The sequence below is a fragment of the Aethalodelphis obliquidens genome, unplaced genomic scaffold (genome assembly GCF_003676395.1).
Source record: "Aethalodelphis obliquidens isolate GAN/ISIS:26980383/991018 unplaced genomic scaffold, ASM367639v1 scaffold22, whole genome shotgun sequence".
Lineage (NCBI taxonomy): Eukaryota > Metazoa > Chordata > Mammalia > Artiodactyla > Delphinidae > Aethalodelphis > Aethalodelphis obliquidens.
Window position 1 is genome coordinate 26,117,962 of NW_020837966.1, and position 25,387 is coordinate 26,143,348.

Here is a 25,387-nt window from a genome sequence, read left to right on the forward strand (position 1 = left end):
GAGGCAGGAAGGGGGCAGCACGTGGGGCAGAGAGCGAGCAGCGCTTTCACTCATTGCTGGTGGTTTCTCGGTGCGCTGCAGCCGCCGCCATCCGTCACAAGCCTCGCTACTCACAGGCGCAGTCCCTCGAAAGCCGTCCTCTCCGGTGTTGGTCACAGGAAACTCGCCCTGCCAAATGTTGGCATAATGTTGGCCCTTCGGCTGCAGTCTGTTGCCCCAGGGGAAGAGTCTGTCAGAAGAGACACAGGCATCAGCCTGTCAAACAGACACAGGCTTCTGGACGAAAGTCAAGAGGAGGAAGGCAGTGAAAGAGAGAACATTGCTTGCTTGTTCCGAGTGAGCTATTTTTAAAAAAAAAAAATACATAAAGCTTTTAATCAGGATTTTTTTTTAACTTCCGCACAACCAGTTCATGTCAAGTTCACAACAACCTTGGTCTCTCCCGAGGACTCAGGAGGCCTGAAATAAATCACAGAACTAAAAGAAGGGCTTATAGGAGGCTGGGAAAGCAGACATCATCCTGGACTTATATGGAAGCATGATCAGGCAACATCACACCGCACTTTTTTATAAAGCCTTCGTTATTTTAAGGAACCTTTCCTAGATGTGACCCAAACATGAGTTTTCTGTCTCATGGCTCTGGAAGCAAAAGATATATTGCTGCTTCAGGAGATGCCTAAAATAAGAAAATCCAAAAAGCAAGGCAGCCTGCCAGGAGGCTCTAAGGAGGACTATGTGACACGGGGATGGGGGCTCAATTGCCGTAGCCCACCTCACCACACACATGGCTTTGGGAGACTGTCAGGGGGTGGTGATCCCTGCATCCATGTTTCCAAAGTAACTTCACGGGCAGGAAGAAAGCCCAGCAGGAGTAAGCTGCGATCTGGCTGTGGTTTTAAATCAACTGTCCAGCCAAAGTAAGTTCCGTAGATTTAGAAAAAGGTCCACATACTGTTAGGCAAAGACGAGACCCTCCAAGTACCTATTTTGCAGGCCTCCTCGACAGCTGTATTCCCACTCGGCTTCCGTGGGCAACCGCTTCCCGGCCCATGTGCAGTAGGCGACGGCATCGTTCCAGGAGACGTGAAGAACCGGGTGATCTGGCCTGGGGAACAGCGAGAGCAGAGTGAGCAGGGCAGGAACCAGAACAGGAACAGGAACAGGAACAGGAACCAGCAGGACCGGCTTCAGCAAAGTGCCCATCAGCACCTTCACCTCAATCTGTGATGCTGAGGTGAGCCTGGTCCCCAAATCCAGCCCCAGCCGGGTCACATCTGTCACCCTCTACCACGGGTTTCTGACATCCCAGGCTCCCAAAGAGGTTATGATCCCACTTGGAACAAGACTCAAAACATTTCTTCACTTTGCATGCAGGCCTGGACCCCCAGAGAATCTCACTTGGTGCAGTAGGTGTGGAGACGCACCAGCCAGATCCCCCTATGAGGAAGGAATGATTTTCCAGCTGCTGGGCGTGGCATCAGCAGAAGCTTCCAGCTCTCGGCTCCTTTAGGAGAGCTGCAAAGAGCCGCCTTACAGCCAGCAAGGACCAACCACGGCAGGGGCATAAAGGCGCAGCCGTGTGAGTTCACCATAGCTAAATCCTACGCGTCATTTATACCCCAGAGCCCCAAGGACTGGGTGGGATGTCCTGGACCTGCACTGTAGTCTTGGCTTCTCCCTCTGCCCAATCCTGTTTCCTCCCCATCCCTTCCACAGGTGTGGATCCCCTTATACAAATATTCTTCACACCAAGCTCTATCTAAGCATCTGTTTCCAGAGAATCCAATCTGTGATACTTGGCCTTAAACTTTGTCTCTTTCTGCTATAGATGAGTCAGCTATATGTGCCTCACTCTAGCAAGTGAGGAATCTAGCAGATTCCAAATAAATCTTTATTTTTTCTAAAGGTATAGAGGGGTAGGGAAGGTTAGGGGGAAAGTTTGAGAGTAAGGGGATAAACATATTTACCCAGCACCAGATAACTTTAATTCCCTGCTCACTCTTTCTCAGGTGGACTCTACATTCCTAGGCTATTTCTTAAGCATCTTTGAATTCCCTACAGTAATTACACCACAACTTTCACTTATTCTTTAAAAGCGTTTATTGAGTACCTATTACATGCCAGTCACTGTTTTCAACACTGATATTAAGACATGCACTTTTCTCAGAAGAAGGACTCACTCAGTGGATATAATACATTCCACTCTCAGTTTTCCTTCTACCCTTCACTTTTTCTTCTACTATTAAATTCAGGAAAGAAGATAATAATTGGGACCTAAGAGGCCGTCAACCTGAGGTACCCAAGAATCCTACAACTATCCACGTCATGGCCTATTTCTACCACAGAGGCTACCACCTCAGGCTTTGAAAGATTTCTGACGTTTTCAAGGGGCTATATCCCTAAAGCTGAACTTCACGTACTTCCAGATTCCTGACAATGAGGTCAATAACTGGGAATGTTGTCAAAAATAGAAGCTCAAAAATCCCATCTGAAAAATTGGGTTAGGAGAACAGTGTTCTTGGGCTGTTGAGATGCTGAGTCCTGACCCAAACCTTTCTGCGTCTTCAGGGCTTAAAGTGCTATCCATTTTTGCTTGAGATAATTATTTCTTTGCCACCCTGGAGACTTGCTGACCGACTTGCAGCTCTGTGGTTTTTCGGTCAGACGGTGGCTTCAAAGTATGTCAGTCCAGGACTGGAGACAACGTGAGTCCTAAACCCAAGGGATGAGCTTCTACCGCGGCCACCTGGCAGGACACCACCACTTATCTGTAAGACAGATGGTCTCCTTCCTCTCAATGACCCACTCATGAGGGAGAGCAAACAGACAAGTTGTAAAGGTTAAACATGTCATAAGATTTGTAATAGGCCTGTCAAAGGGGGAAAAAATCTCCAAGAGGGAACCCTCTGACAGGCCAAATGAGGGAGGAGGAAGGCCACTTATTAAGAGCTCTCTGTGAGCTAGGTGCTATGTTTGGGTCTGTACATACAGTATTTCCTGCCATCCTATTTTCCTACCGACCAAGTCAGTAGAGTTTCTCATACTCACTCTTTTATACAAGACGGCCACTGAGTTTCTTTTCAACAGCATAGGAACCTATTTTGGAATGAAACATGTCATCTGGGGAAAGACCCACCAGCCTCACCTGTGCAGGACAGTAGAGTCGGGCCCTTCTGGGTGTCTCCAGTTAGCGCCTTTAACAGGTAACCACCAGGGAGCAGCTGCCACCTCAAAGCAACCCAGAATAAGCTGAGGTTAGCTATGATGCCTCTAGAAAAACACTGACTCAGTCTCTGCAGAAAAATATCTCTCTTAAGGTCTTCAACTTCCAGTTGACTTACCAAATAACTTTACCAGAATATCAAAAATAAAGATTTATATGTAACTAAATCTAACAAATAAGCATTATCTCAGGAATTCTCTGGCGGTCCACTGGTTAGGACTTGATGTTTCACTGCTGTGGTCCAGGTTCAATCCCTGGTTGCGGAACTAAGATCCAGCAAGCCACACGCTGTGGCCAAAAAAAACAAAAGCATTATCTCCCATCATAAAGCACCACAGTGATTAAATAAATACGTATCTAAATGGTGTGTGTCTCCAAGAATTTTAAAAGACACGCTGCTAGCTAACCCTCTATAATCTCTAACAAGTGAGACAGGTAGTACTCCTCCTATTTAAAAGATGGTGAAAAGCATTAATCTTATAGTTAAGTGCCGGGCTGAAGGTCAACCGAGGTAGCCAGAGACCAAGCTGAAGCATAGCATAAAGAGCTGAAGTGTGTTTTCAAAAGACCCTGGTTAATCTCCAGCCCAACAATAGTTGTATGGCTCTGGGCAAGTTCACTGCTTGCCTGGCCCCAGAGTCCTCATCTGTGAAATGGGAGCAGGCCCGCCTGCCTCACCTACCTCAGACTCAGAGGAGGCTGCATTAGATAGGACTGGGAAGTGGTCAGCCCAGATCCTGTTCCCAGAACCTTACCTCCTACTTTACAGTTCTGTTAACCCAAATACCAAAATCAAGTGGCCCTCATTTAGTGATTGATTGAGAACGTGGCTTTGGAGTCAGGCAAAATGAGATGTGACTCATGGCTCTGCCACTCCTACGGTGACCCCTGGTAACCTAATCAACCTCCCCACACCTGTTTTCTCATTTGTAGGTGAAGACAGTAACAATGCCTACCTCAGGGGTTATTACCAGGAGGAAACAGAACATACACACAGGGCTTAGGACTATGCCTAGCACTTAGCAAGCACTCAGTAAAGGGAACCAGTCTCAACTAGGGGCCTCATGACAGGAAGAGAGTTACAAAAAAATTACCATCATCAATGATGCTAATACTAAGTAAAGAAGTTTGCAAATGTTTCTTCTAATATAAACCAGAGCAGACTCAAGGTTATCCCCATGACAATGTTACTCTCAATCCTCTGCGTCCTGATGAGCCAGCCTGAGTGGAAGAGAAGGGGGAATGTGTTCCTGCTAACAATTACAGCAATCACTGAAAACACCAAACCCTGTCTTGTTCTTTTTTCACATCAGCGCAATCAAAACATTCATGGTATTCCAATCACAATTTGATGGAAAAAGCCAAATTCTTTTATATTTCAACGAAAGAGGCATTGTGTCCTTAAAGGACACTACTGCAAAGTGTTTTATTTTTCAGAGAGCAGGAGAGGTGAAAGGCATGGCTTCTTCCTATTCCTTCTGTAGTACTGCGGAATCTTTAATGGGGAGATGTTCTCGCTGACTACTCTGCTTGATGTTTAGGTGCCAGTGACAGGTAACTCATTCCATGTCAAGGGAAGACCTGCAGAGAAAGCCCAGGTCATCCCACTCTTACATTCCAGTATCTTTACATCACTCACCCACCTCTACCCTACCCCCAACACTAAGGCCACCAGAAGGTTCTATTTCTCAAATAAAAAATAAAAAATTTTAAAAAAAGAGAAGAAAAAAAAACAAACAGGAAAAATGTTAACCTTTGTTAAATCTGGGTGGTAGGAACTAGAATGCCTATTTTTCTTATACCCTATTGTGCTTTGAAATATTTCATCATTAGCAATTTTTTTAACATCTTTATTGGAGTATAATTGCTAACACAATGGTGTGTTAGTTTCTGCTGTATAACAAAGTGAATCAGCTATACATATACATATATCCCCATATCTCCTCCCTCTTGCGTCTCCCTCCCACCCTCCCTATCCCACCCCTCTAGGTGGACACAAAGCACCGAGCGGATCTCCCTGTGCTATGCGGCTGCTTCCCACTAGCTATCAGTTTTACATTTGGTAGTGTATATATGTCCATGCCACTCTCTCACTTCATCCCAGCTTACCCTTTCCCCTCCCCATGTCCTCAAGTCCATTAGCAATTTTTAAAATAAATTTATTTATCTATTCTATTACTGATGGGCATTTGGGTAGCTTCCAGTTTGGGCTACTATGAATGGTACTACTTCTGTGAACATTCTTGAAAGCTCATGACTTAGTAAATATGCATAAGCATTTCTGCTGATTGCATACTGTGGAGTGGAACTGCTGGATCCCAGGGTAGACACAGGCACAGCTTTAGTAAAGACAGCTGAACACAAGTCTTAATGGCAGAAGTCCTCCACGGTTCCCAACCTTCTTCAACAGGGAACTTCCATGGAGTTGGCTTGTGTGCGGTAGACCCAGGGCAGCTGCTCCAGTGGCCTCTGAGTCCATTCCCTTTCCCTCTCCTCTTCCCCTTAACTCACTCTGGTTGCAAATATTTACTAAGCACCTACTATCTGCCTGGAGCTAAGCCTAATTCCTAAAGGGGATCTTCAACTCCCAGAATCCTCTGAGTATGACTTAAGACAGTCGGTATATTGAGAGTTTTTCAATTATTTATTGCACATATTTATCTTACATGGTTAACTACACAAAGCAGGATACAAAGTGTGAACCTAGGCATTTTATTTTCTTCCAAAAATATCTACAAAACTCAAATTGGTGGGTCCGGGTACCACCTTACACACATCACTTCTATAGCTCCTACTCAACTTCCTCCCTGTCATATACACACACTTGCCTCTCCTTCTAGATATCTGCTTTTCATTTCTCCCACTATCACTCTTGAATGAAATCTTTCACATTTCTTAGCAACCCATCGAAAACAGACCACCGCAGCACTACTGACTTATTAGGCCACATAATTCCTTGTTGGAGGGGTGCTGTCCCGTGCGTTGTAGGATGCTCAGCCGCATCGCAGACCCCTCCCCACTAGATGCCAGTAACATCCTACCCGCAACCCAACTATGACAACCAAAACTGTACCCATATTCAACATGCCCCAAACAAGACAAAGCTACGGGTCCTATAAGGGAACCTAACGGCATCGCCACCTGTCAGAAAGACTGTAAGTCCCCATTGTAATGGTCAGATGCAGAGTCAGGAACCATTTCCACATAGGACACATGAAGAAGGAAAGGTAAGTAATCAAAGTCACCCACAACAGAACATAGCCAAGTTTTCCTGGGAAAGCCATGCTTTCTGGCCAAACTAATGGCAAATCCCATCAAGTGTCACCAGGTGCCTTCTTCCAAATATCACTGTTAACTCCATGTTTTTATTTATTTATTTATTTATTAGCATCTTTATTTGAGTATAATTGCTTTACAATGGTGTGTTAGTTTCTGCTGTATAACAAAGTGAATCAGCTATACATAAACATATATCCCAATATCTCCTCCCTCTTGAGTCTCCCTCCCACCCTCCCTATCCCACCACTAGGAGGTCACAAAGCACCGAGCTGATCTCCCAGTGCTATGTGGCTACTTCCCACTAGCCATCTATTTTACATTTGGTAGTGTATAATGTCCATGCCACTCTCTCACTTCGTCCCAGCTTACCGTTTCCCCTCCCCCTGTCCTCAAGTTCATTCTCTACATTTGCGTCTTTATTCCTGTCCTGCCCATAGGTTCTTCAGAACCATTTTCTTTTTTAGATTCCAAATACACGTGTTAGCATAAGGTATTTGTTTTTCTCTTTCTGACTTACTTCACTCTGTATGACAGACTCAACGTCCATCCACCTCACTACAAATAACTCAATTTCGTTTCTTTTTATGGCTGAGTAATATTCCATTGTATATATGGGCCACATCTTCTTTATCCATTCATCTGTTGATGGACACTTAGATTGCTTACATATCCTGGCTATTGTAAATAGAGCTGCAATGAACACTGTGGTACATGACTCCTTTTGAATTATGGTTTTCTGAGGGTATATGCCCAGGAGTGGGATTGCTAGGTCGTATGGTAGTTCTCTTTTTAGTTTTTTAAGGAACCTCCATACTGTTCTCCATAGTGGCTGTATCAATTTACATTCCCACGAACAGTGCAAGAGTGTTCCCTTTTCTCCACACCCTCTCTGGCATTTACTGTTTGTAGATTTTTTGATGATGGCCATTCTGACTGGCGTGAGGTGATACCTCATTGTAGTTTTGATTTGCATTTCTCTAATGATTAGTGATGTTGAGCATCCTTTCATGTGTTTGTTGGCAATCTGTACATCTTCTTTGGAGAAATGTCTATTTAGGTCTTCTGCCCATTTTTGGATTGGGTTGTTTGTTTTTTTGATATGGAGCTACATGAGCTGCTTGTAAATTTCGGACATTAATCCTCTGTCAGTTGCTTCATTTGCAAATATTTTCTCCCATTCTGAGGGTTGCCGTTTCTCCTTGTTTACGTTTTCCTTTGCTGTGCAAAAGCAGGTAGGATTGTATTGCTATAAACTTCCCTCTTAGAACTGCCTTTGCTGCATCCCATAGGTTTTGGGCCATCGTGTTTCCATTGTCATTTGTTTCTAGGTATTGTCCGATTTCCTCTTTGATTTCTTCAGTGATATCTTGGTTATTAAGTAGTGTATTGTTTAGCCTCCATGTGTTCGTGTTTTGTACAGATTTTTTTCCTGTAATTGATATCTAGTTTCATAGTGTTGTGGACGGAAAAGATACTTGATATAACTTCAATTTTCTTAAATTTACCAAGGCTTAATTTGTGACCCAAGATATGACCTATCCTGGAGCATGTTCCATGAACACTTGAGAAGAAAGTGTGTTCTGTTGTTTTTGGATGGAATGTCCTATAAATATCAATTAAGTCCATCGTGTTTAATGTATCATTTAAAGCTTGTGTTTCCTTATTGATGTTCATTTTGGATGAGCTGTCCATTGGTGAAAGTGGGGTGTTAAAGTCCCCCAGTATTATGATTGTATTACTTTTGATTTCCCCTTTTATGGCTGTTAGTATTTGCCTTATGTATTGAGGTGCTCCTATGTTGGATGCATAAATATTTACAGTTGTTATATCTTCTTCTTGGATTGATCCCTTGATCATTATATAGTGTCCTTTTTTGTCTCTTGTAATAGTCTTTAATTTAAAGTGTATTTTGTCTGATATGAGAATTGCTACTCCAGCTTTCTTTTGCTTTCCATTTGCATGGAATATCTTTTTCCATCCCCTCACTTGCAGTCTGAATGTGTCCCTAGGTCTGAAGTGGGTCTCTTGTAGACAGCATATATATGGGTCTTGTTTTTGTATCCCTTCAGCCAGTCTATGTCTTTTGGTTGGAGCATTTAATCCATTTACATTTAAGGTAGTTATTGACATGTGTGTTCCTATTACCGTTTTCTTAATTGTTTTCAGTTTGTTATTGTAGGTCTTCTTCCTTCTCTTGTGTTTCCTGCCTAGAGTAGTTCCTTTAGCATTTGTTGTAAAGCTGGTTTGGTGGTGCTGAATTCTCTTAGCTTCTGCTTGTCTGTAAAGGTTTTAATTTCTCCATCGAATCTGAATGAGATCCTTGCTGGGTAGAGTAATCTTGGTTGTAGGTTTTTCCCTTTCATCACTTTAAATATGTCCTGCCACTCCCTTCTGGCTTGCAGAGTTTCTGCTGAAAGATCAGCTGTTAATATTATGGGGATTCTCTTGCATGTTATTTGTTGTTTTTCCCTGCTGCTTTTAGTATTTTTTCTTTGTATTTAATGTTTGATAGTTTGACTAATATGTGTCTTGGCGTGTTTCTCCTTGGATTTACCCTGTACGGGACTCTCTGCACGTCCTGGACTTGATTGACTGCTTCCTTTCCCATATTAGGGAACTTTTCAACTATAATCTCTTCAACTATTTTCTCAGTCCCTTTCTTTTTCTCTTCTTCTTCTGGGACCCCTATAATTCGAATGTTGGTGCATTTAATGTTGTCCCAGAGGTCTCTGAGACTGTCCTCAATTCTTTTCATTCTTTTTTCTTTATTTTGCTCTGCAGTAGTTATTTCCACTATTTTATCTTCCAGGTCACTTATCCGTTCTTCGCCCTCAGTTATTCTGCTATTGATTCCTTCTAGAGAAGTTTTAATTTCATTTATTGTGTTGTTCATCATTGTTTGTTTGCTCTTTAGTTCTTCTACATTGTCATTAAACATTTCTTGTATTTTCTCCATTCTATTTCCAATATTTTGGATCATCTTTACTATCATTACTCTGAATTCTTTTTCAGGTAGACTGCCTATTTCCTCTTCATTTGTTAGGTCTGGTGGGTTTTTATCTTGCTCCTTCATCTGCTGTGTGTTCCTCTGTCTTCTCATTTTGCTTAACTTACTGTGTTTGGGGTCTCCTTTTCGCAGGCTGCAGGTTCATAGTTCCCATTGTTTTTTATGTCCGCCCCCAGTGGCTAACGTTGGTTCAGTGGGCTGTGTAGGCTTCCTGGTGGAGGGGACTAGTGCCTGTGTTCTGGTGGATGAGGCTGGATCTTGTCTTTCTGTTGGACAGTACAACGTTCAGTGGTGTGTTTTGGGGTGTCTGTGACCTTATTATGATTTTAGGCAGCCTCTCTGCTAACGGGTGGGGTTGTGTTCCTGTCTTGCTAGTTGTTTGGCAGATGGTGTCCAGCACTGTAGCTTGCTGGTTATTGAGGGGAGCTGGGTCTTAGCCATGAGATGGAGATCTCTGGGAGAGCTTTTGCTGTTTGATATTACATGGAGCTGGGAGGTCTCTGGTAGACCAGTGTCCTGAACTCGGCTCTCCTACCTCAGAGGCACAGGCCTGACACCTGGCCAGAGCACCAAGCTCCTGTCAGCCAAATGGCTCAGAAGAAAAGGGAGAAAAAAAAAGAAAGAAAAATAAAGTAAAGTTATTAAAATTAAAATTTTTTTAAATTATTAAAAATAAAAAAATTAAAAAGTAATAAAAAAAAGAACACAAGAAAGAAAGAAAGAAGAGAGCAACCAAACCAAAAAACAAATCCACCAATAACAAGTGCTAAAAACTATACTTAGAAAAAAAAAAAGAAAAAGGACAGACAGAACGCTAGGAAAAATGGTAAAAGAAAAGCTACACAGACAACATCACACAAATAAGCATAGACATACACACTCACAAAAAGAGAAAAAGGGAAAAAAATATATATATATGTATATATAAAAATAAGAGACCTACCAAATCAATAAACAAATCTACCAATGATAATAAACTCTAAATACTAAACTAAGACAAACATAAAACCAGGAACAAATTAGATGCAGAAAGCAAACCACAAGTCCACAGTTGCTCCCAAAGTCCACCACCTCAAGTTGGGATGATTTGTTGTCTATTCACGTATTCCACAGATGCAGGGTACATCAAGTTGATTGTGGAGATTTAATCTGCTGCTCCTGAGGCTGCTGGGAGAGATTTCCCTTTCTCTTCTTTGTTCGCACAGCTCCCGGGGTTCAGCTTTGGATTTGGCCTCAACTCTGCATGTAGGTCACCTGAGGGCATCTGTTCTTTGCCCAGACAGGTCGGGGTTAAAGGAGCAGCTGATTAGGGGGCTCTGGCTCACTCAGACCAGGGTGAGCGAGGGGTATGGAATGTGGGGCAAGCCTGCGGCAGCAGAGACTGCCATAATGTTGCAACAGCCTGAGGTACGCTGTGTGTTCTCCTAGGGAAGTTGTTCCTGGATCCCGGGACCCTGGCAGTGGTGTGCTGCACAGGCTCCCGGGAGGAGAGGTGTGGATAGTAACCTGTGCTTGCACACAGGCTTGCTGGCTGCAACAGCAGCCTTAGCACTTCATGCCCGTCTCTGGGGTCCATGCTGATAGCTGTGGCTCGTGCCCGTCTCCAGAGCTCCTTTAGGTGGTGCTCTGAATCCCCTCTTCTCACGCACCTGGAAACAACTGTCTCTTGCCTCTTCAGCAGCTCCAGACTTTTTCCCGGACTCCCTCCTGGCTAGCTGTGGTGCACTAGCCCCCTGCAGGCTGTGTTCATGCAGCCAACCCCAGTCCTCTCCCTGGGATTTGACCTCCAAAGCATGAGCCTCCGCTCCCAGCCCCCACCTGCCCCAGTGGGTAAGCAGACAAGCCTCTCGGTCTGGTGAGTGCTGGTCGGCACCGATCCTTTGTGCGGGAATCTCTCCGCTTTGCCCTCTGCACCCCTGTTGCTGCACTATCCTCCGTGGCTCTGAAGCTCCCCACCCCACCACCCCCCGTCTCCACCAGTTAAGGGGCTTCCTAGTGTGTGGAAGCTTTTCCTCCTTTACAGCTCCCTCCCAGAGGTGCAGGTCCTGTCCCTGTTTTTTGTCTGTTTTTTCATTTTTCTTTTGCCCTCCCCAGACACGTGGAGAGTTTCTTGCCTTTTGGGAGGTCTGAGGTCTTCTGCCAGCGTTCAGTAGATGTTCTGTAGGAGTTGTTCCACATGTAGATGTATCTCTGATATATTTGTGGGGAGGAAGGTGATCTCCACGTCTTACTCCTCTGCCATCTTGAAGGTCCCCCTCAACTCCATGTTTTTAAAAACTGTTCTTGAACGCCTGGTCATGTCTTGAAAATAAATGCTATTCTACTATGTCTAGGAACTTATGAAATAAGCACCTTTTGAGAGTCATATGAGCCAGTTAATTCAAGGTTACGTTGCAAATTATGACATCTCTCATTCCTTTTCTTTAACAGAAATAGTCTTCAGGTGTGTTGTTTCCAGATTCACAGCAGCAACATGATCGGACTAGCATATGTGACAAGCCTCAGCCTAAAAAGAGAAATTTGGGTGTTGGGGGGGTGGGGAATGTGGTTGCCCATCTACATATATTCTGTTCAACTGAGACATTTCTAGCTGAGTTACAGCACTCCCTCATATCCAGGGAGAAAAGGACTTAACTTGACCTATTTCAAGTCAACCATCTCCATAGCAACTGTCTTGGGTTTAAGTTGAAACAGCTGTACCAGACAGCCAGAAACCAATTACAATGTAAATAGGATCCTTGTGCGTATTGATATCCCCTTGAGAAATGGACTTCAGAGAGCAAAGACATCTTTTCCCACCTCTCCCTAGGGACATAACCATACATGTAGTAACAGCTTAAAGAAAAGAAAAGGGGAAGACAGCAAAGGTGCCTTTATTCTTGCCAAGTGGTAAATTATGCTTCTCATACACACACAGCCTAGATTGAAGTCGGCACAGGAAAAAGAGCACTGTGTAATTATGCACATTCAAGTGTAAAGATGTCAAGTTCACGACTTTACAACTGTTCTTTTAAAAATTGAATGCATTTAGACAAGAGAATTAAAAAGATGGACATTTCTTGAAACGCAGTATAAACATGACAGTTACCCCATAAAAAGAGCCTGGGAGAATTTTTCAACTGGCACCAGGAAACAATGAGAAATCACAGATCTGTTCAAATTCATGAAGTATAAATAAAACTGGATGAGAATCAAATGCAACTAAAGGAATAAAATGGAATAGAAGGCACACAATGAGTAAAAATCTCTTTCTTCAACACCTAACACAAATGTAGAAAATTGAGAACTAGGCTTAAATAAAGACTAAAAACAAATTCATCATGAAAATAGATAGGTACTCAAGTCTGACAGCTTATTTCAAATTAAATCCTAAAGCAGGTACCTCGACTACTTAATAGAACACATTAGAGTGAAAAATCCATGCTTTTTCAAACAGAGTACAAATATTTAAGAAATTTAAGGCAGATCTGAAATGTCTCAATACTTTTTGCTTCAGTTCGTAGTGAAATTCCTCATGCTAGAATACACTGCATTCCATGACACCAATCGGTATACTCTAAACATTCATTACGTTTCCTTAAGAGAGTAGCAGAAATCCTATAGACTCACTCATTATAGACAATGTGTAAAAAATAGCCTAAGGGAGCAGGCAGACAGCAGAAGAAAGAAAAAATACAATCCTGCAGCCTGTGGAACAACAACCACATTCACAGAAAGATAGACAACAAGAAAAAGCAGAGGGATACGTACCAGATGAAGGAACAATATAAAACCCCAGAAAAACAACTAAATGAAGTGGAGATAGGCAACCTTCCAGAAAAATAATTCAGAATAATGATAGTAAAGATGATCCAGGACCTTGGAAAAACAATAGAGGCAAAGATCGAGAAGACGCAAAAAATGTTTTACAAAGGAATACAAGAATTAAAGAACAAACAGAGATGAACGATACAGTAACTGAAATGAAAACTACACTAGAAGGGTTCAATAGCAGAACAACTGAGGCAGAAGAACAGATAAGTGACCTGGAAGACAGAATGGTGGAAATCAGTGCTGTGGAATAGAATAAAGAAAAAAGAATGAAAAGAAATGAAGACAGCCTAAGAGACCTCTGGGACAACATTAAACGCAACAACATTCACATCATAGGGGTCCCAAAAGGAGAAGAGAGAGAGAAAGGACGCAAGAAAATATTTGAAGAGATTATAGTCGAAAACTTCCGTAACATGGGAGAGGAAATAGCCACCCAAGACCAGGAAGTGCAGAGAGTCCCATACAGGATAAACCAAGGAGAAACAAACAGAGACACATAGTAATCAAACTGGCAAAAACTAAAGACAAAGAAAAATTATTGAAAGCAGCAAAGGAAAAACAACAAATAACATAAAAGGGCACGCCCATAAGGTTAACAGCTGATTTCTCAGCAAAAATTCTACAAGCCAGAAGGGCGAGGCATGATATACTTAAAGTGATGAAATGGAAGAAACTACAACGAAGATTACTCTACCCAGCAAAGATCTCATTCAGATTCGATGGAGAAATCAAAAGCGTTACAGACAAGCAAACGCTAAGAGAATTCAGCACCACCAAACCAGCTCTACAACAAATGCTAAAGGAACTTCTCTAAGTGGGAAACACAAGAGAAGAAAACGACCTACAAAAACAAATCCAAAACAATTAAGAAAATGGTAATAGGAACATACAAATCGATAATTACCTTAAACGTAAATGGATTAAATGCTCCAACCAAAAGTCACAGGATTGCTGAATGGATACAAAAACAAGACCCATATATATGCTGTCTACAAGAGACCCACTTCAGACCTAGGGACACATTCAGACTGCAAGTGAGGGGATGGAAAAAGATATACCATGCAAATGGAAAACAAAGGAAAGCTGGAGTTGCAATACTCATATCAGATAAAATAGACTTTAAAATAAAGAATGTTGCAAGAGACAAGAAAGAATACTACATAATGATCAGGGGGTCAATCCAAGAAGAAGATATAACACTTATAAATATATATGCACCCAACATAAGAGAAGCTGAATACATAAGGCAAATGCTAACACGTATAAAAGAGGAAATCGGCAGTAACACAATAATAGTGGGGGACTTTAACACCTCACTTACACGAATGGATAGATCATACAAAATGAAAATAAATAAGGAAACAGAAGCTTTAAATGACACAATGGACCACATAGATTTAATTCATATTTATAGGATATTCCATCCAAAAACAGCAGATTACACTTTCTTCTCAAGTGCACACGGAACATTCCCCAGGACAGATCACATCTTGGGTCACAAATCAAGCCTCAGTAAATTTAAGAAAATTGAAATCATATCCAGCATCTTGTCTGACCACAACGCTATGAGATTAGAAATGAATTACAGGCAAATAAACGTAAAAACCACAAACGCATGGAGGCTAAATAATACGTTACTAAATAACCAAGAGATCACTGAAGAAATCAAAGAGGAAATCAAAAAATACAGAGAAACACATGACAATGAAAACACGGCGATCCAAAACCTATGGGATGCAGCAAAAGCAGTTCTAAGAGGGAAGGTTAGAGCTAGACAAGCCTACCTCAAGAAACAAGAAACATCTCAAATAAACCATGTACTCTTACACCTAAAGGAACTAGAGAAAAAAGAACAAACAAAACCCAACGTTAGCAGAAGGAAAGAAATCATAAAGATCAGAGCAAAAATAAATGAAATAGAAACAAAGAATACAATAGCAAAGATCAATAAAACTAAAAGCTGGTTCTTTGAGGAGATAAACAAAATTGATAAATCATTAGCCAGACTCATCAAGAAAAAGAGGGAGAGGACTCAAATCAGTAAAATTAGAAATGAAAAAGAAGTTACAACAGACACCGCAGAAATACAAAGCATCCTAAGAGACTACTACAAGCAACTCTATGCCAATAAAATGGACAATCTGGAAGAAATGGACAAATTCTTAGAAAGGTATAACCTTTCAAGACTGAACCAGGAAGAAATAGAAAATATGAACAGACCAATCACAAGTAATGAAATTGAAACTGTGATTAAAAGTCTTCCAGCAAACTAAAGTCCAGGACCAGATGGCTTCACAGGCGAATTCTACCAAACCTTTAGAGAAGAGCTAACACCCACCCTTCTCAAACTCTTCCAAAAAATTGCAGAGGAAGGAACACTCCCAAACTCATTCTATGAGGCCACCATCACCCTGATACCAAAACCACACAAAGATACTACAAAAAAAGAAAATTACAGACCAATATCACTCATGAATATAGATGCAAAAATCCTCAACAAAATACTAGCAAACAGAATCCAACAACACATTAAAAGGATCATACATCATGATCAAGTGGGATTTATCCCAGGGATGCAAGGATTCTTCAATATACGCAAATCAATCAATGTGATACACCATATTAACAAATTGAAGAATAAAAACCATATGATCATCTCAATAGATGCAAAAAAAGCTTTTGACAAAATTCCACACCCATTTATGATAAAAAGCCTCCAGAAAGTGGGCATAGAGGGAATCTACCTCAACATAATAAAGGCCATATACGACAAACCCATGGCAAACATCATTCTCAATGGTGAAAAACTGAAAGCATTTCCTATGAGATCAGGAACAAGACAAGGATGTCCACTCTCACCACTATTATTCAACATAGTTTTGGGAGTCCTAGCCACAGCAATCAGAGAAGTAAAAGAAATAAAAGGAATACAAATTGGAAAAGAAGAGGTAAAACTGTCACTGTTGGCAGATGACATGATACTATATATAGAGAATCCTAAAGTTGCCACCAGAAAACTACTATAGCTAATCAATGAATTTGGTAAAGTTGAAGGATACAAAATTATTGCATAGAAATCTCCTGTATTCCTATACACTAATGAAATATCTGAAAGAGAAATTAAGGAAACACTCCCATTTAACATTGCAACAGAAAGAATAAAATACCTAGGAATAAAGCTACCTAGGGACACAAAAGACCTGTATGCAGAAATCTATAAGACACTGATGAAAGAAATTAAAGATGATACCAACAGATGCAGAGATATATCATGTTCTTGGGTTGGAAAAATCAATATTGTGAAAATGACTATAGTACCCAAAGCAATCTACAGATTCAATGTACCCCTAACAAACTACCAATGGCATTTTTTATGGAACTGAAACAAAAAATATTAAAATTTGTATGGAGACACAAAGGACCCCGAATAGCCAAAGCAGTTCTGAGGGAAAAAAACAGAGCTGGAGGAATCAGACTCCCTGTCTTCAGACTATACTACAAAGCTACAGTAATCAAGACAATATGGTACTGGCACAAAAGCAGAAACATAGATCAATGGAACAAGATAGAAAGCCCAAAGATATACCCACGCACCTATGGTCAACTAATCTATGACAAAGGAGGCAAGGATACACAATGGAGAAAAGACAGTCTCTTCAATAAGTGGTGCTGGGAAAACTGGACAGCTACATGTAAAAGAATGAAATTAGACACTCCCTAACACCATACTCAAAAATAAACTCAAAATGGATTAGAGACATAAATGTAAGACTGGAAACTATAAAATTCTTAGAGGAAAACATACGCAGAACACTCTTTGACATAAATCACAGAAAGATCTGTTTTGATCCACCTCCTAGAGTAATGGAAATAAAAACAAAAGTAAACAAATGGGACCTAATGAAACTTCAAAGCTTTTGCACAGCAAAGGAAACCATAAACAAGATGAAAAGACAACCCTCAGAATGGGAGAAAATATCTGCAAACGATTCAACGGACAAAGGATTAATCTCCAAAATATATAAACAGCTCATGCAGTCCAACATTAAAAAAACAAACAACCCAATCAAAAAATGGGCAGAAGACCTAAACAGACATTTCTCCAAAGAAGACATACAGATGGCCAAGAAGCACATGAAAAGCTGCTCAACATCTCTAATTATTAGAGAAATGCAAATCAAACTTACAGTGAGGTATCACTTCACACCAGCTAGAATGGGCCTCAACAGAAAATCTACAAACAGCAAATGCTGGAGAGGGTGTGGAGAAAAGGGAACCCTCTTGCACTGTTGGTGGGAATGTAAACTGATACAGCCACTATGGAGAACAGTATGGAGGTTCCTTTAAAAACTAAAAATAGAATTACCATATGATCCAGCTCTGTGTATATGCCCAGTAGTGAATCCCACTACTGGGCATATATACAGAGAAAACCACAATTCAAAAAGACACATGCACCCCAATGTTCATTGCAGCACTATTTACAATAGCCAGGTTATGGAAGCAACCTAAATGCCCATCGACAGATGAATGGATAAAGAAGATGTGGTACATATATACAATGGAATATTACTCAGCCAAAAAAGGAACAAAACTGGGTCATTTGTGGAGACATGGATGGATCTAGAAACTGTCATACAGAGTGAAATAAGTCAGAAAGAGAAAAACAAATATCGTATATGAACACATATATGTGGAGCCTAGAAAAATGGTACAGATGAACCAGTTTGCACGGCAGAAATAGAGACACAGATGTAGAGGAGAAACATATGGACACCAAGCAGGGAAAGCGGCGGGGGTGGTGGTGGTGGTGGTGGTGGTGTGATGAATTGGGTGATTGGGATTGACATATATACACTGATGTGTATAAAATTGATGACTAATAAGAACCTGCTGTATAAATAAATAAATTAAATTAAATTTAAAAATAAAAAAAAAGAAAAACGGCCTAAGAGTTCTTTAGCATCAAAAAACCCTTTAAAAGTGATCTAGTTGACTCATTCTCAGTTGAGAACTCCATAAACATGGGAAAAGTAGATTTGCAGCTTTTTACTACAATTTTTTTATTGAAGCATAGTTGATTTATAATATTGTATTCGTTTCAGGTGTACAACATATACTCCACTTAAAGTTATTACAATAGCTCTATTTCCCTGTGCTGTACAACATATCCTCGTTCCCTACCTATTTTGCACATAGTAGTTTGTATCTCTTATTCCCCTACCCGTATCTTGCCTTTCCTCCCTTTCCTCTCCCCACTGGTAAGCACTATACTGTTCTCTGTATCTGTGAATCTGTTTCTGTTTCATTATATGTATTTGTTTGCTTTACTTTCTGGATTCTATATATGTGATAAAATACAGTATTTGTCTCTCTCTCACTTATTTCACTTAGCATAATGCTGTCTAGGTCCAGGATCTGGGGCTTTTTAAAAAATTCATAAAAACAAGACAAAACAATGTTTTATTTTTTTAAAGTAATTTTTTACTTCTTTAGGCAAGGTGACCAAGTAAATTGATATAACCTATCTTGAAATCAATTTGACAATACTCAGCAAAAGGCTACATCACATGCATACCCATAGGGGAGACTGGCTGAGTCCCTTACTGTGCATCTGTATGAAGGAATACAACGTAATAACTAAAAATGATATGCAGGAAAAAAACGTAACTACTTGGATAGATGTTCACAATTTAAAGTGAAAAAAGCCAGTTGCACGTATGGCTGTACAAATCTGCTTAAAAATATGTCTAGAAAGAGACACACACAGACACACCCCCGCCCCACCAAGAAAAGATTACTGGTATATATACTGAAATGTCTGCAATGATTATTTCTGGGTGGTGAGATGATGGGTGATATTTAATGTTCTTTTTTGTGTCATTTTTCTTTTCTAAATTATCTACAGTGAATACATTTTTTATTCAGATTTTCTAAGTTTGTTCTGCTAACAGAGCTGAGAGTTAATTTACATTGAAAAAACAAAAGTAAGCAATATTAAATAATTATTTATTAATTTAATTAAAATAACATATTCACCATTCTCTATAAACTTTGTTTTTATATTCAGCTTCCAGTTTCATCAATAAGCATACACATTTTTACATATTTTTTCCAAATTTATATGTATTGATTGTTTTCATTTACTTTATAAAATATTTTCTTATGCTTTATCTGAACTTCACAACAAACATTTTTAGAGGATGCACAATATTTTTTCATGTTGATGTACTGTAATTTACCAACCAATCTCCTAACATTGAACCACTCAGGTTATATTCAACTTTGTTGCTTTTTTTACTATTATAGATAACACTACAGTGAACATCTTCAAACATGTTCATTTAGTTTTTGCTTTTCCCAAATTTCTAGAACTGGCATCACTGTACCTAAGAGTGTGTTTCTGTGGCTCTTGCTAAAAATCGTGTTTTTTTAAAAAAAATCAACAACGGATTTTTAAAAATCTACCAATATTAATAGATGGTGTGGCTAGTTTCCCTCTGGAAAGAGGGATGAGTATATGTAAAAATCATGGCACCCCAGAGAGAGGTTTTTATTACAACTCTTCACAAGAAGGCTCCATTTAGGTTCCTTATATTGCTACTGGCTTAACTACAGACATTTTTTCAATGTATAAAACAGGGAAATTACAGAAAGTCTGAATACCATTTGATTGTTTCTGTACTTTTTTTTCATGGCTTACAAGTTCTGAGGCTTCTGAGAAAAAAGGTCAAACAAAAGACAGAATATAGAAAAGGCGTATAAGATGCTTTCCCAGCCTGGCTGCATAGTTAACAGACGCAGGATTATAGTGCCGCAGGATTTTAAAGATGGGAAGGATCAGGGAGGTCGTGTATTTAAATTCCCTCATTTTAAGGATGGAAAAATAAGCCTTGAAATGTGGCAGGTAGTGACAGAGCCAGGAAAAGAACCTACAGCCGCAGATATTCAATTTATAACTCTGTTCTACTATCCAAGCATTTCCCAGTGGCTGTTTCCCAAGTCTTCCACATGACTTTAGAACGTACAGGGGGGAGAAAAAGTAACATAATCAAAGCATTCAAACTAGCCAGGAAAGCACCGAGTTAATCAATTTATACTAGTTTTTAATTGCAGAACTTCTCAAAATCTTTGAACTGTAACGGTTATGGTTAAGTTCTAAGTAAGGGGAGGTTTTTTTTTTTAACATCCTTATTCGAGTATAATTGCTTAACAATGGTGTGTGTTTCTGCTTCATAACAAAGTGAATCAGCTATACATATACATACATCCCCATATCTCCTCCCTCTTGAGTCTCCCTCCCAACCTCCCTATACCACCCCTCTAGGTGGTCACAAAGCACTGAGCTGATCTCCCTGTGCTATGCAGCCGCTTCCCACTAGCTATCTATTTTACATTTGGCAGTGTATATATGTCCATACCACTCTCTCACTTCGTCCCAGCTTACCCTTTGCCCTCCCCATGTCCTCAAGTCCATTCTCTACATCTGCGTCTTTATTCCTGTCCTGCCCATAGGTTCTTCAGAACCTTTTATTTTTAGATTCCATATATATGTGTTAGCATATGGTATTTGCTTTTCTCTTTCTGACTTACTTCACTCTGTATGACAGACTCAACGTCCATGCACCTCACTACAAATAACTCAATTTCATTTCTTTTTATGGCTGAGTAATATTCCATTGTATATGTGTGCCACATCTTCTTTATCCATTCATCTGTTGATGGACACTTAGGTTGCTTCCATGTCATGGCTATTGTAAATAAAGCTGCAATGAACATTGTGGTACATGACTCTTTTTGAATTATGGTTTTCTCAGCGTATATGTCCAATAGAGGGACGGCTGGGTCATATGGTACGTCTATTTTTAGTTTTTTAAACAACCTCCAAACTGTTCTGCATAGTGACTGTATCAATTTACATTCCCACCAACAGTGCAAGAGGGTTCTCTTTTCTCCACATCCTCTCCAGCATTTATAGTTTGTAGATTTTTTGATGATGGCCATTCTGACTGGAGTGAGGTGATACCTCATTGTAGTTTTGATTTGCATTTCTCTAATGATTACCGATGTTCAGCATTCTTTCATGTGTTTGTTGGCAATCTGTACATCTTCTTTGGAGAAATGTCTATTTAGGTCTTCTGCCCATTTCTGGATTGGGTTGTTTGTTTTATTGATATTAAGCTGCATGAGCTGCTTGTAAATTTTGGAGATTATTCCTTCGTCATTTAATCCTTCATTTGCAAATTTTTTCTCCCATTCTGACGGTTGTCTTTTCTTCTTGTTTATGTTTTCCCTTGCTGTGAGAAAGCTTTTAAGTTTCATTAGGTCAAAGGATCTCACTGTGATTTATGTCAGTGTTCTGCCTATGTTTTCCTGTAAGAGTTTTATAGTATCTGGCCGTACATTTAGGTCTTTAATCCATTTGGAGTTTATTTTTGTGTATCGTGTTAAGGAGTGTTCTAATTTCATTATTTTACATGTAGCTGTCCAGTTTTCCCAGCACCACTTATTGAAGAGACTGTCTTTTCTCCATTGTATATTCTTGCCTCCTTCATCAAAAATAAGATGACCATATGTGTGTACGTTTATCTCTGGGCTTTCTAGCCTGTTCCATTGATCTATACTTCTGTTTTTGTACCAGTACCATACTGTCTTGATTACTGTAGCTTTGTAGTATACTCTGAAGTCTGGGAGCCTGATTCCTCTAGCTCCATTTTTCTTTCTCAAGATTGCTTTGGCTATTTGGGGTCTCCCTAAGAATTTGTCCATTTCTTTCAGGTTCTCCATTTTATTGGCATACAGTTTCTTGTAGTGATCTCTCATGATCCTTTGTATTTCTGCAGTGTCAGTTGTTACTTCTCCTTTTTCATTTCTGATTCTATTGATTTGAGTCCTCTTCCTTTTTTTTCTTGATGAGTCTGGCTAATGGTTTCTCAATTTTGTTGATCTTCTCAAAGAACCAGCTTTTAGTTTTATTGATATTTGCTATCGTTTACTTCATTTCTTTTTCATTTATTTCTGATCTGATCTTTATGATTTCCTTCCTTCTGGTAACTTTGGGTTTTTTTTGTTCTTCTTTCTATAATTGCTTTAGGTGTAAGGTTAGGTTGTTTACTTGAGATGTTTCTTGTTTCTTGAGGTAGGATTGTATTGCTATAATCTTCCCTCTTAGAACTGCTTTTGCTGCATCCCATAGGTTTGGGGTCGTCGTGTTTTCATTGTCATTTGTTTCTAGGTATTTTTGGATTTCCTCTTTGATTTCTTCAGTGATCTGTTGGTTATTAAGTAGTGTACTGTTTAGCCTCCATGTGTTTGTATTTGTACAGATTTTTTTCCTGTAATTGATATCTAGTCTCACAACGTTGTGGTTGGAAAAGATACTTGATATGATTTCAATTTTCTTAAATTTACCATGGCTAGATTTGTGACTCAAGATATGATTTATCCTGGAGAATGTTCCATAAGCACTTGAGAAGAAAGTGTATTCTGTTGTTTTTGGATGGAATATCCTATAAAAATCAATTAAGTCCATCTTGTTTAATGTATCATTTAAAGCTTGTGTTTCCTTATATATTTTCATTTCAGATGATCTGTCCACTGGTGAAAGTGAGGTGTTCACTTTCACTATGATTGTGTTACTGTTGATTTCCCCTTTTATAGCTGTTAGCATTTCCCTTATGTAGAGGTGCTCCTATGTTGGATGCATAAATATTTACAATTGTTACATCTTCTTCTTGGATTGATCCCTTGATCATTATGTAGTGTCCTTCTTTGTCTCTTGTAATAGTCTTTATTTTAAAGTCTCTTTTGTCTGATATGAGAATTACTACTCCAGCTTTCTTTTGATTTCCATTTGCATGGAATACCTTTTTCTATCCCCTCACTTTCAGTCTGTATGTGTCCCTAGGTCTGAAGTGGGTCTCTTGTAGACAGCATGTATACGGGTCTTGTTTTTGTATCCATTCAGGCAGTCTATATCTTTTGGTTGGAGCATTTAATCCATTTACATTTAAGGTAGTTATCAACATACATGTTCTTATTACCATTTTCTTAATTGTTTTGGATTTCTTGTTCTAGGTCTTTTCCTTCTCTTGTGTTTCCTGCCTAGAGAAGTTCCTGTGGCATTTGGTGTAAAGCTGGTTTGGTGGTGCTAAATTCTCTTAGTTTCTTCTTGTCTGTAAAGGTTTTAATTTCTCTGTCAAATCTGAATGAGATCCTTGCTGGGTAGAGTAATCTTGGTTGTAGGTTTTTCCCTTTCATCACTTTGAATATGTCCTGCAACTCCCTTCTGGCCTGCAGAGTTTGTGCTGAAAGATCAGCTGTTAACCTTATGGGGATTCCCTTGTATGTTATTTGTTGTTTTTCCCTGCTACTCTTAATATTTTTTCTTTGTATTTAATTTTTTATTTATTTATTTATTTATTTTTGGCTGCATTGGGTCTTCGTTGCTGTGCACAGGCTTTCTCTAGTTCTGGCGAGCGGGAGCTACTGTTTGTTGCGGTGCGCAGGCTTCTCATTGTGGTGACTTCTCTTGTTGCGGAGCACGGGCTCTAGGTGTGCAGGCTTAAGTAATTGTGGTACATGGGCTCAGTAGTTATGGCTTGCAGGCTCTAGAGCACAGGCTCAGTAGCTGTGGCACACAGGCTTAGTTGCTCCGTGGCATGTGGGATATTCCCAGACCAGGGCTCGAACCCATTTTCCCTGCATTGGCAGGCGGATTCTTAACCATTGTGCCACCAGGGAAGCCCCTGTATTTAATTTTTATAGTTTGATTAATATGTGTCTTCGCTTGTTTCTCCTTGAAAATATCCTGTATGGGACTCTATGCCCTTCCTGGACTTGATTGACTATTTCCTTTCCCATATTAGAGAAGTTTTCAACTATAATCTCTTCAAATATTTTCTCAATCCCTTTCTTTTTCTCTTCTTCTTCTGGGACCCCTATAATATAATTTGACTGTTGGTGTGTTTAATGTTGTCCCAGAGGTCTCTATGACTGTCCTCAATTCTTTTCATTCATTTTTCTATATTCTGCTCTGCAGTAGTTATTTCCACTATTTTATCTTCCAGGTCACTTATCTGTTCTTCTACCTCAGTTATTCTGCTATTGATTCCTTCTAGGGAATTTTTAATTTCATTTATTGTGTTGTTCATCACTGTTTGTTTGCTCTTTAGTTCTTCTAGGTTCTTGTTAAAAGTTTCTTGTATTTTCTCCATTCTACCAAGATTATGGATCATCCTGACTAACATTATTCTGAATTCTTTTTCAGGTAGACTGCCTATTTCCTCTTCATTTGTCTGGTCTGGTGGGTTTTTATCTTTCTCCTTCATCTGCTGTGTGTTCCTCTGTCTTCTCATTTTGCTTAACTTACTGTGTTTGAGGTCTCCTTTTTGCAGGCTGCAGGTTCGTAATTCCTGTTGTTTTGGGTGTCTGCCCCCAGTGGCTAAGGTTGGTTCAGTGGGTTGTGTAGGCTTCCTGGTGGAGGGGACTAGTGCCTGTGTTCTGGTGGATGAGGCTGGATCTTGTCTTTCTGGTGGGCAGGACCACGTCGGGTGGTGTGTTTTGGGGTGTCTGTGACCTTATTATGAATTTAGGCAGCCTCTCTCCTAGTGGGTAGTGTTATGTTCCTGTCTTGCTAGTTGTTTGGCATAGGGTGTCCAGCACTGTAGCTTGCTGGTTGTTGAGTGGAGCTGGGTCTTAGCGTTGAGATGAAGATCTCTGGGAGAGCTTTCGCCACTTGATATTATGTGGAGCTGGGAGGTCTCTGGTGGACCAATGTCCTGATCTCGGCTCTCCCACCTCAGAGGCACAGGCCTGACACCCAGCCAGAGCAGCAAGACCCTGTCAGTCATACAGCTCAGAAGAAAGGGAGAAAAAAAAGAAAGAAATAAAATAAAATAAAATAAAGTTATTAAAATAAACAATAAAAAATCATTATTAAAAATTTTTTAATTAAAAAGTAATAAAAAAAAAAGAAAGGAGATAGCAACCAAACCAAAAAACAAATCCACCAATTATAACAAGAGCTAAAAACTATACTAAAAAAAAAAAAAAAAGGACAGACA

General features: G+C 40.0%; 1 protein-coding gene across 7 annotated transcripts in view; it reads right to left on the minus strand.

Moving 5' to 3' along the window:
* The window catches only part of SUMF1 (sulfatase modifying factor 1), a 451,940-nt gene that overhangs the window by 394,921 nt on the left and 31,632 nt on the right, over nt 1-25,387 (minus strand). For all 7 annotated transcript variants that reach the window (XR_003435893.1, XR_003435891.1, XR_003435892.1 and 4 more), the window contains 3 exons: nt 3,146-3,228; nt 983-1,105; nt 115-229 (listed from right to left, as the gene is read on the minus strand). Coding sequence is in view for 4 of the 7 variants with exons in the window: in XM_027121447.1 (XP_026977248.1) it covers nt 115-229; nt 983-1,105; nt 3,146-3,228 (321 nt within the window). In the remaining 3 variants the exon portion in view is untranslated. The remainder of the gene's footprint in view (nt 1-114; nt 230-982; nt 1,106-3,145; nt 3,229-25,387) is intronic.